Source organism: Rhinatrema bivittatum, chromosome 3, assembly GCF_901001135.1.
Source record: "Rhinatrema bivittatum chromosome 3, aRhiBiv1.1, whole genome shotgun sequence".
Taxonomy (NCBI): domain Eukaryota; kingdom Metazoa; phylum Chordata; class Amphibia; order Gymnophiona; family Rhinatrematidae; genus Rhinatrema; species Rhinatrema bivittatum.
The window spans coordinates 593,640,919-593,653,109 of NC_042617.1; the positions used below are offsets into that span (position 1 = coordinate 593,640,919).

The following is a 12,191-nucleotide window of genomic DNA, read 5'->3' on the forward strand; positions in this document are numbered from 1 at the left end:
TGGTTCCTCCTCGCTGGCGACGGTGGGCCGCCAGCTCCGTCCTCGGTCTTCCCCCCGTGCCTCAGGCTCTGCCACAGTCCCCGGCGTTCCTGGTCCTGCTGCCACTGCTCGTCGGGCCTCAGCCTTGCTTGCCACTGCCTCTGGATCGCCGCCAGCCCTGACTCAAGCCTACCATTGGACGCCTCTTCTGCCTACTCCCTGGACGTGGATTCATCAGGCTTCGGCCTACCTTTGCTCGAGCGCCCCCTGTCTGCCTTCGTTCCATTGGCGCCTGAGTTTCCAGGACATTATCCAGTCCGGAGTAGGACTGTACCATCTCTCGCCTGCTGTCTCTGGGCTGAACCAACGTCTCCTGCAACTATTCACAGAGGCCCACCTAAGTCCTGCCAGCCCCGACACCCAAAAGCTCAACCCGCGGGGAACGAGGGCTGGTATAGGTGAAGCTCCAGCGGCCTCTGCCTATCAGCCCACTCCACCTGCCGACGGTGGGGACCCGTAGGTCCTTACCTACAGGTTACGTCAACCCCACCTTGGCGCAAGGGTCCACCTCTGACACAACATGAAGATATCCCAATTTAGATCTGTTAATGAAAAGTCCCAATTTTCATACTTTTAATCCAGTTGGTCAGTTTGCTCCTCACTTGCTAGTTTGCACCTGGATGGTAATGCCATATTCCTCTCTTCCTTGGTTATTGCGATGAGATGGTCATGGATATGCCAGATGAGTGCCACTTATCTTACTCCTTCTTCCCCAGAAATGAATGAGAATTCATTCCCCCCACAAGGACTACAGACAGTCTGTGGCTCTCTCTCTCTCTGAGAGACACCACTTCCTCTGAGTAAACTAAAGAACTGAGTCCCTGGGCCCTATGGAACATTCTTAAGCAAAGAGGGAGGCCAAACGTTCTCCTTAAACAAAAGGTTTCCAACAGGCATGGAAAAACAGGCCTCATCCTAGAGACCCAAGGGTCCTTTCCGAAAGAAAATAGCAATACTGGAGCAGCAAGCCCCAAGCAGAGGTAACTAAAAAATCCACAAACTACGATGGTGGCCAGGGTTTATATACTCTGGCAGTTCACCATCTCAGTCTCCCACATAGAGGAGCCAACACCCAACAATAATTCTGTGCCTGTTCCCCACTATAAAGGTAAATCAATCCTCTCTAGTAGGAACCCATAGGGTTCTCTACATTTGCATGCACTGCATTCATTATATGCAAATGATGGCAGAAAAAGATCATGTGGATTAACTAGACTGCTGATCTATACAAATCCTGCCACTCCTTCAGAGAGCTCCTGTGCTTGTTACATGTTTTCTTGAATTCAGATACATCCTGGTCTCCACCACCTCCACTGGGAGGCTGTCCCATGCATACATCACCCTCTCTGTAAACAAATATTTCCTTACATCACTGCTCAGCCTTCCTCCTTTTGAAGGGGTCTGAAGGCTACAACTTGACAAAGGCCAACCTGAAACTCCTGCCAAACAGGACTTCATGTACCAGAATTCCCTGCTTCATGACGGGTTTACTTACAGTCTGCAATACAGCTGTAATTAGGACATTGAGAAACTCTCTGTCAGCACATTGCACATTTTCATTTTTGGCTTCACTGTTCTTATTCTCTGATAAGCTTTCACTGTAACCTAGATTAGAACAATGGATGTAGTATGTGAAGGGCTGTATTACTATAGACTCGTGAATTCCTTTCCAGAACTGCAAGTCCCAGCAGCCTCTCCTGCAGAAGCTTCACGAAGGTTCCAGGGTGTCTAGGGAGGGGGTCAGTAGCCCCTTCAGCCGAAATATGCTTGCTCAGCAATGCTTAGAACGCATGTTCTAAGCATTGCTGAAAGCCTTTCCAGATACCAACTGAACCCACTCTCAACTCAAGCAACTAAGAACTCCCGTCAGGGTAATCAACAACCTTTGACAACTCAATAATGTTCTTTCTTTTTTAATTTGGCAGGTTTTATTTACCTTGGTCATTCTTTTGTTATCTCATTGTTAATCTCTCTTTTGCCTCCTCTACATTCCAAGTTGCATTTTATCCCTGTTTTATTGTAACTGCTACCTTATTCTTCTATCACATGTTAATGTTTTTAAGTTATTAAGTATTTATTCTGTTGTCACACCTTGTTATTTGTAAACCGGCATGATGCGACTCCCATCGCGAATGCCGGTATATAAGAAATTTAAATAATAAATAAATAAAATAAATAATGTGTAAAAGATAAGAACTGTAAAGTGCATAAGAGTCTGCTCCTGAAGGGGAGGGGCATGCAGTTGTACTAAGCCTTTGTCTTAGCTGCATCTTGCTGGCAATAAAAGTCTATCTTTAGGATCAGTTGTCTGGGCCTCCTTTCTGAGATTAGAGACGGTTACACTTTCATCCTTAGTTATCAGTGTAAAATGTTCTGGATCCAATTCAAAATCTCTGACCTGCACATATCTTCATATAGAATTCACATGTTGGAAATAGTTGGATTTTGTTGGCTAATTCGACTTTTTCTGGTGCACAATTAATTCTCTTTTATGTACGATATACCCTCCAGCACTGAGGCTTTTGTATGTAGCCCCAAAACATTGTGTGCCTACACTTCCAGACCAATGTGCTTTTAGGTATAAAAAGATTAAGATTACTATAATTTCCATAGGGACAGTCCAACAGATCCCCCCCCCCCCCCTCTAAATGAGCTGCTCACTCACTACTAGCATCTCAGGGAATGTCTCAGATTAAACTGCCTCCCCGAAAAAAAATCCTGATCTATGTGCCTCCTTCGCCAGTTTCAATCTGATATCTCAATGCACGGAGCCCTGTCATCTCTCAGGCCCTGCACACACAGAGAATGATAGATTTACTAGATTTATTTTCCCATCCACCAATAATGGCTCTGGGCGGATTTTAGTAGAAACATTAAACAGAATAGTAAAATAAATTTAAAAAAAAGGTTCTGCTCTGCTCCTGCTTGTGGGATTGAGCAGATTTGAAAGTACCGAATATGCTACAAAATGAAAAGGCCCTGGATTGCTAGGGAGCAATGTGGCTGTGCCCTGCCTTCCTGCCCCTGACCGGAGGAACAGGCAGCAAAGTGCTTTAGTATGGCCTCCTTTATTTTAAGCAGGTGCTGCATCACCTCGAGAAGGCACGTGAAACATTGTCGTGCCAATAAAGTTATGGGAATCTGAATGTGAGCCTCCGCCCTCCTCGCGCGCTGCCCGGGAGGGGAGAGGAGGGGCTGGAGCAGGAAGTTGAGGGCTGAGCTCTGCTGCTGCTGCTCAGCCTCCTCCCCCTCCCTCCCTGGCTCCTCCCCTCTGCTTCCCCGCGCGCTGCCCGAGAGGGGCTGGAGCAGGAAGCTGAGGGCTGAGCTCTGCTGCTGCTGCTCAGCCTCCTCCCCCTTCCCCTCCCTCTGCCTCCCTCCCTGGCTCCTCCCCTCTGCTTCCCCGCGCGCTGCCCGAGAGGGGAGAGGAGGGGCTGGAGCAGGAAGCTGAGGGCTGAGCTCTGCTGCTGCTCAGCCTCCTCCCCCTCCCTCTGCTTCCCTCCCTGGCTCCTCCCCTCTGCTTCCCCGCGCGCTGCCCGGGAGGGGCTGGAGCAGGAAGCTGAGGGCTGAGCTCTGCTGCTGCTCAGCCTCCTCCCCCTCCCTCTGCTTCCCCGCGCGCTGCCCGGGAGGGGCTGGAGCAGGAAGCTGAGGGCTGAGCTCTGCTGCTGCTCAGCCTCCTCCCCCTCCCTCTGCTTCCCTCCCTGGCTCCTCCCCTCTGCTTCCTCGCGCGCTGCCCGGGAGGGGCTGGAGCAGGAAGCTGAGGGCTGAGCTCTGCTGCTGTTCAGCCTCCTCCCCCTCCCTCCCTGGCTCCTCCCCTCTGCTTCCCCGCGCGCTGCCCGGGAGGGGCTGGAGCAGGAAGCTGAGGGCTGAGCTCTGCTGCTGCTCAGCCTCCTTCCCCTCCCTCCCTGGCTCCTCCCCTCTGCTTCCCCGCGCGCTGCCCGGGAGGGGCTGGAGCAGGAAGCTGAGGGCTGAGCTCTGCTGCTGCTGCTGCTGCTGGGGGCAGAGCCCTGCCTGCTCGTGCCATGGGCCCCCTGCTCTGCAGGGCTTGGGGCAGCAGCTGCCCGCTGTGGCCCCGACGTTAGTTGGCACTGATGACCCCGGGCGGCGCTGGGCCGATGCGAGAGCGTGAGTACCGCCAGATCAGCACTCACAGCTCCTCTCCCATGGAGTCTCCCCAGCAGCAGAACAAGAAGCAGCAGCCGCAGCCAGGGGCCCGGAGGAAATGGCAGGTCTTCCCTGGGAGGAACAAATTCTTCTGCAACGGCAGGATCATGATGGCTAGGCAGACCGGCGTCTTCTACCTCACCCTGCTGCTCATCCTGCTCACCAGCGGGCTCTTCTTCGCTTTCGAGTAAGTCTGCATGCGTCTGCCCCTCTCTGTCTCTGGCCGGCACGGCAGGGCTTCTCGGGGGGGTGACAGCCAGGCAGCCTTGCCTAATCGTTGCTTCCTGCCCTCTGCAAACCTCTGAGTCTACAACTGGTGGTCAAGTGCTTAGGAAGGTCAGGGTCCTCCCATCGCTTCGCTCTCTGCCGTGCGTTTGCCGTTTGTTTGTTTACAGCTGCATTAATCCAGTGCCTCTAGGGACTGCATTCCCCTTTCCTATTTCTGTTTTGCAGTGCCAAACACAGTGGGCCTGTCTCACAGTTGATAGAAGGGAGCTTTAGCTTCGTGTTTATGTTGCATGCTCCCTAAGTAGCAAGGTCATATCATATTTTATTCTCTAATACTGAGGGGAATAGTTATTCAGTGTAAGTTCTACTTAGATACATTCTAAATTGTCTTTTAATGGATCCTGAGATCATAGTATAGACAGGTCATGATTTTAAAAGAGAGGCAAATATCAGATTCTAGCCTTTATCTAGGAATAATCAAAATACAAAAGGTCCCGTTTTCTGCACTGTCTCTTTGTCAAAGCTCTGTGAATATTCCAGGAATCTGCTGTCTGTCCTATTAGCCAGCAGGGGAGTGCATGTCATGCCCTGTGATAACTTCAGGAGGGCTCTGCCTGTGCAGAGTGCCTGTGCAAAGTGTGACTTTTGGTCAGCTTGGGACAAGTGCCCTTACACCACAGTCATCCCTCTGTATAATGCCTTCTGAAAGAAAAAAGCTGATTATTTTCCCAAGCTGTTAGGATCATTGCTTCCTGTTGGAACTGCTACTGTGGCAATGACCAACTTTTCATTGAATCTCAGCAAGTCAGCTGAGTTACAGTGCACAGTGCTAACTTGTATGCAAGAGTCCCAAATGATCACATGCTTGTTTGAGTTGGAAAAGCATGAAAACAGAGATTTGTGTGTCTTTTTATGTATAAATTGTTGCCTATTTGCTCAGATTCCTTGTCAACTGATATACTGTACCGGACAGACAAGTCACAAATTTAAAACAGTAGATAGTTTATTATGATTTATGTACACCCCCTTTTTGAACTTGTTCATTCAAGGTGGTTTATAGCAAGTTAAACCGACCGTAAGTACACAAGGTGAATCTTTACTGTCCCACAATTAGGTATCAGCAGGCACAGCACATATAAAGATGCTGACATTGGTTGAGGGCAGGTGAGGTACAGAGTGAAAGCAAAGGAATAAAGAAATACACCAAATACAGCGCACAAATACACACGAAACAGCAAAATAAAAACATATAATAGATGCATGCTAATCATTAAGTTTTTGATTGTTTGTTTTAATGCCGACGTTGGCGTGGCGGAACACGTCTGAGCTTTTATACTGAGACATCTCAGTGGTGCAGCTGCCAGGCTTTCATACGATTGAAAAGCTCCATCTGGCAGAGACGTGCTCCTTCGGGATAGTAATAATTGACGTTTGTGGGAGGCCGAGCCTGAGGGCCAAGTTCAGCTGCTCTTCAGTTCCGCATACAAGCCGCATTTGCACCTGTGCTGTTCCAAAACTTCTGGGGTGCAATAAAGAGCCAAAATGAGGAATCTGAAAAACTGGAGGTGAAGAGCAAACTGAAGTTTCAAGCACAAAAAAAAATAAAAAGTGTGCCCTTAATGCACAAGTCAGTTTGCTTGAACGGTTATTAAATGCATCTCCTTTCCCAAGGATTTTCTTTCCTACAACTTCAGAAAGGCAAAACCTCCCAAACCCACCAAAATAAACTCTTACCTATAAAGTAAGGTTAGGGCTTGCTCTAAAGCACAAAATATTAACAATTGCACAAAAGTCCCAATTTGCTTTTTGCTCCAGCTTTTATTTGTGGAAAAATTCACTTGCAGAAGTAACAGGAACTGTATATCCTTGGAGAAAAAGAGCTGTTTGTAATTGTGCAGGAGTAAAATAGTGAACTTGCATGTAGAAGTAAGGTCAGCTTTAGCTCAGTTTGTGTTGGCCTGATGATGGAGTACAGCTCTTCCAAGCTACTCAGATATATTTACTTAATGCAGTAAAAATGCATAATGTGCAGCTTGTTCAATGTCTGCAGAAATGGCCAATCACAAACGATGGATGGACGCGGCTCCTGCATGTGTGTGTCCAAGCCCCGAAGCTTGACCTCTCCTCTCATGTACCTCGTCCGCTGCAGGAGTTCCCTCAGCCCTGCCGCCAAACCTCCCTGTGCTGATGCTGCCCCCCCTCCCCCCCCAGAGCCTGGGCCTCTCAGGATGCTGCCCCCCCCCAGGGCCCGGGCCTCTCAGGATGCTGCTCCCCCCCCCCAGAGCCTGGGCCTCTCAGGATGCTGCTCCCCCCCCCCAGAGCCTGGGCCTCTCAGGATGCTGCCCCCCCCCCCCCAGAGCCTGGGCCTCTCAGGATGCTGCCCCCCCCCCCCCAGAGCCTGGGCCTCTCAGGATGCTGCCCCCCCCCCCCAGAGCCTGGGCCTCTCAGGATGCTGCTCCCCCCCCCTCCCCCAGAGCCTGGGCCTCTCAGGATGCTCCCCCCCCCCCCAGAGCCTGGGCCTCTCAGGATGCTGCCCCCCCCCCCCAGAGCCTGGGCCTCTCAGGATGCTGCCCCCCCCCCCCCAGAGCCTGGGCCTCTCAGGATGCTGCCCCCCCCCCCCCAGAGCCTGGGCCTCTCAGGATGCTGCTCCCCCCCCCCCCCCAGAGCCTGGGCCTCTCAGGATGCTCCCCCCCCCCCCCAGAGCCTGAGCCTCTCAGGATGCTCCCCCCCCCCCCAGAGCCTGAGCCTCTCAGGATGCTGCTGCCCCCCCCAGAGCCTGGGCCTCTCAGGATGCTCCCCCCCCCCCCCCCAGAGCCTGAGCCTCTCAGGATGCTCCCCCCCCCCCAGAGCCTGGGCCTCTCAGGATGCTGCCCCCCCCCCCCCAGAGCCTGGGCCTCTCAGGATGCTGCCCCCCCCCCCCCAGAGCCTGAGCCTCTCCAGGATGCTCCCCCCCCCCCCAGAGCCTGGGCCTCTCAGGATGCTGCCCCCCCCCCCCCAGAGCCTGGGCCTCTCAGGATGCTGCCCCCCCCCCCCAGAGCCTGGGCCTCTCAGGATGCTCCCCCCCCCCCCCCCAGAGCCTGGGCCTCTCAGGATGCTCCCCCCCCCCCCCCAGAGCCTGGGCCTCTCAGGATGCTCCCCCCCCCCCCAGAGCCTGGGCCTCTCAGGATGCTCCCCCCCCCCCCAGAGCCTGGGCCTCTCAGGATGCTGCCCCCCCCCCAGAGCCTGGGCCTCTCAGGATGCTGCCCCCCCCCCCCAGAGCCTGGGCCTCTCAGGATGCTGCCCCCCCCCCCCCAGAGCCTGGGCCTCTCAGGATGCTGCCCCCCCCCCCAGGGCCCGGGACTCTCAGGATGCTCCCCCCCCCCCAGAGCCTGGGCCTCTCAGGATGCTGCCCCCCCCAGAGCCTGAGCCTCTCAGGATGCTCCCCCCCCCCCAGAGCCTGGGCCTCTCAGGATGCTCCCCCCCCCAGAGCCTGGGCCTCTCAGGATGCTGCCCCCCCCCCCCCCCAGAGCCTGGGCCTCTCAGGATGCTGCCCCCCCCCCCCAGAGCCTGGGCCTCTCAGGATGCTCCCCCCCCCCCCCCAGAGCCTGGGCCTCTCAGGATGCCCCCCCCCCCCCCCCCAGAGCCTGGGCCTCTCAGGATGCTGCCCCCCCCCCCAGAGCCTGGGCCTCTCAGGATGCTCCCCCCCCCCCCCAGAGCCTGGGCCTCTCAGGATGCTGCCCCCCCCCCCCCCCCAGAGCCTGGGCCTCTCAGGATGCTCCCCCCCCCCCAGGGCCCGGGCCTCTCAGGATGCTGCCCCCCCCCCCCCCAGAGCCTGGGCCTCTCAGGATGCTACTGCCCCCCCCCCCAGGGCCCGGGACTCTCAGGATGCTCCCCCCCCCCAAGAGCCTGGGCCTCTCAGGATGCTGCCCCCCCCCCCAGAGCCTGGGCCTCTCAGGATGCTGCCCCCCCCCCCCCCCCCCAGAGCCTGGGTCTCTCAGGATGCTGCCCCCCCCCCAGAGCCTGGGCCTCTCAGGATGCTGCCCCCCCCCCCCCCGGGCCATGCACTCCCTGCCTTTCCTCTGCACTCCCAGCCCTGCCTTTCCTCTGCACTCCCTGCCTTTCCTCTGCACTCCCAGCCCTGCTGCGCTCTGCACTCCCTGCCTTTCCTCTGCACTCCCTGCCTTTCCTCTGCACTCCCAGCCCTGCTGCGCTCTGCACTCCCTGCCTTTCCTCTGCACTCCCTGCCTTTCCTCTGCACTCCCAGCCCTGCTGCGCTCTGCACTCCCTGCCTTTCCTCTGCACTCCCTGCCCTGCCTTTCCTCTGCACTCCCTGCCCTGCCTTTCCTCTGCACTCCCTGCCTTTCCTCTGCACTCCCTGCCTTTCCTCTGCACTCCCTGCCCTGCCTTTCCTCTGCACTCCCTGCCCTGCCTTTCCTCTGCACTCCCTGCCTTTCCTCTGCACTCCCTGCCCTGCTGCGCTCTGCACTCCCTGCCTTTCCTCTGCACTCCCTGCCCTGCTGCGCTCTGCACTCCCTGCCTTTCCTCTGCACTCCCTGCCTTTCCTCTGCACTCCCTGCCCTGCCTTTCCTCTGCACTCCCTGCCTTTCCTCTGCACTCCCAGCCCTGCTGCGCTCTGCACTCCCTGCCTTTCCTCTGCACTCCCTGCCTTTCCTCTGCACTCCCTGCCCTGCTGCGCTCTGCACTCCCTGCCTTTCCTCTGCACTCCCTGCCTTTCCTCTGCACTCCCTGCCTTTCCTCTGCACTCCCAGCCCTTCCTCTGCACTCCCTGCCTTTCCTCTGCACTCCCTGCCTTTCCTCTGCACTCCCTGCCTTTCCTGTGCACTCCCTGCCTTTCCTCTGCACTCCCTGCCCTGCTGCGCTCTGCACTCCCTGCCTTTCCTCTGCACTCCCTGCCCTGCTGCGCTCTGCACTCCCTGCCTTTCCTGTGCACTCCCTGCCTTTCCTGTGCACTCCCTGCCTTTCCTGTGCACTCCCTGCCTTTCCTCTGCACTCCCAGCCCTGCTGCGCTCTGCCCTGCTCTCCTGGGCTGCTTCTGCTGCTGGGGTCTCAGAGGCGGGGGCAGTGCACGCATGGAGCAGCGAGACGCACACTCGCCCGAGCACAAGCTGGGGTTACACAAGCACAGTCCTTCCTTCAGTTTTGTTGCTGGTCGGGGAGTAAAGGAGTGGCAGGCGGCTGAGGAAACACGGAAACCTTTGCACTGCTTCTGAGTGATTGGATAGTGAGTGGCGCCCTGGCCTTACCTTTAGCAGGAATGCCGCTGCTTCCAGCCCTGCCAGGGGGCACTTGTGCTCTCTGAAGGAAGGCAGCTCGCTTTCACAGTCTCCTGCTTCCTGTATAAAAGGCGGTTCCTCTCGTTAGCACTGGTGAAAGCCTCACGTGCAGTGCAGTTACCCGAGGAAGAACATGAGGTGCTGCACTGTGCATGCAATGATCTGCTGGGGTGAGTGTGAGTGTGAGTGTGCCGAGGTCTCACGGGAGCACGGGAAGAGGCAAAGGACTGCTGGCGGGGGTCTCTCTCTCTCTCTCTCTCTCTCTCTCTCTCTCTCCTCTCTGCCCCATCCTCTCCCAGACCCATCTCCCATCCCCCACGCACCAGCCCCCCCAGACCATCTCCTCTCCCCCACGCTCCAGCCCCCCCAAACCCATCTCCCATCCCCCACGCTCCAGCCCCCCCAGACCATCTCCTCTCCCCCACGCTCCAGCCCCCCCAAACCCATCTCCCATCCCCCACGCTCCAGCCCCCCCAAACCCATCTCCCATCCCCCACGCTCCAGCCCCCCCAGACCCATTTCCTATCCCCCATGCTCCAGCCCCCCCAGACCCATCTCTCAGCCCCCCCAGACCCATCTCCCATCCCCCACGCTCCAGCCCCCCCAGACCCATCTCTCAGCCCCCCCCAGACCCATCTCCCATCCCCCACGCTCCAGCCCCCCCAGACCCATCTCCTATCCCTCACGCTCCAGCCCCCCCAGACCCATCTCCCATCCCCCTTGCTCCAGCCCCCGAGACCCATCTCCCATCCCCCACGCTCCAGCCCCCCCAGACCCATCTCCCATCCCCCTTGCTCCAGCCCCCGAGACCCATCTCCCATCCCCCACGCTCCAGCCCCCCCAGACCCATCTCCCATCCCCCACGCTCCAGCCCCCCCAGACCCATCTCCCATCCCCCACGCTCCAGCCCCCCAGACCCATCTCCCATCCCCCACGCTCCAGCCCCCCCAGACCCATCTCCAATCCCCCACGCTCCAGCCCCCCCAGACCCATCTCCCATCCCCCACGCTCCAGCCCCCCCAGACCCATCTCCCATCCCCCACGCTCCAGCCCCCCCAGACCCATCTCCCATCCCCCACGCTCCAGCCCCCCCAGACCCATCTCCCATCCCCCACGCTCCAGCCCCCCAGACCCATCTCCAATCCCCCACGCTCCAGCCCCCCCAGACCCATCTCCAATCCCCCACGCTCCAGCCCCCCCCAGACTCATCTCCCATCCCCCACGCTCCAGCCCCCCCAGACCCATCTCCAATCCCCCACGCTCCAGCCCCCCCAGACCCATCTCCAATCCCCCACGCTCCAGCCCCCTCAGACCCATCTCCAATCCCCCACGCTCCAGCCCCCCCCAGACCCATCTCCCATCCCCCTTGCTCCAGCCCCCTCAGACCCATCTCCAATCCCCCACGCTCCAGCCCCCCCCAGACTCATCTCCAATCCCCCACGCTCCAGCCCCCCCAGACCCATCTCCAATCCCCCACACTCCAGCCCCCCCAGACTCATCTCCAATCCCCCACAGACCCATCTCCATTCCCCCATGCTCCAGCCCCCCCCAGACTCATCTCCAATCCCCCACGCTCCAGCCCCCCCCCAGACTCATCTCCAATCCCCCACGCTCCAGCCCCCAGACCCATCTCCAATCCCCCACGCTCCAGCCCCCCCAGACTCATCTCCAATCCCCCACGCTCCAGCTCCCCCAGACCCATCTCCCATCCCCCTTGCTCCAGCCCCCCCCCAGACTCATCTCCAATCCCCCACGCTCCAGCCCCCCCCAGTCTCATCTCCAATCCCCCAAGCACCAGCCCCCCAGACCCATCTCCAATCCCCCTTGCTCCAGCCCCCCCCAGACTCATCTCCAATCCCCCACGCTCCAGCCCCCCCCAGACTCATCTCCCATCCCCCTTGCTCCAGCCCCCCCCCAGACCCATCTCCTCTCCCCCACGCTCCAGCCCCCCCAGACTCATCTCCCATCCCCCACGCTCCAGCCCCCCCAGACTCATCTCCCATCCCCCCAGACCCATCTCCTCTCCCCCACGCTCCAGCCCCCCCAGACTCATCTCCTCTCCCCCACGCTCCAGCCCCCCCAGACTCATCTCCCATCCCCCACGCTCCAGCCCCCCAGACTCATCTCCCATCCCCCACGCTCCAGCCCCCCCAGACTCATCTCCCATCCCCCTTGCTCCAGCCCCCCCCAGACCCATCTCCTCTCCCCCACACTCCAGCCCCCCCAGACTCATCTCCCATCCCCCACGCTCCAGCCCCCCCATACTCATCTCCCATCCCCCACGCTCCAGCCCCCCCAGACTCATCTCCCATCCCCCACGCTCCAGCCCCCCCGAGACTCATCTCCCATCCCCCACGCTCCAGTCCCCCCAGACTCATCTCCCATCCCCCTTGCTCCAGCCCCCCCAGACCCATCTCCTCTCCCCCACGCTCCAGCCCCACCAGACCCATCTCCTCTCCCCCACGCTCCAGCCCCACCAGACCCATCTCC

General features: G+C 58.3%; 1 protein-coding gene across 1 annotated transcript in view; it reads left to right on the forward strand.

Moving 5' to 3' along the window:
• Nucleotides 1-3,934: 3,934 nt before the first annotated feature.
• Nucleotides 3,935-12,191, forward strand: part of LOC115088442 (probable palmitoyltransferase ZDHHC14) — a 66,976-nt gene continuing 58,719 nt past the window's right edge. The window contains exon 1 of the mRNA XM_029596719.1: nt 3,935-4,387. Coding sequence (XP_029452579.1) covers nt 4,128-4,387 — 260 coding nt within the window. The 5' untranslated portion in view covers nt 3,935-4,127. The remainder of the gene's footprint in view (nt 4,388-12,191) is intronic.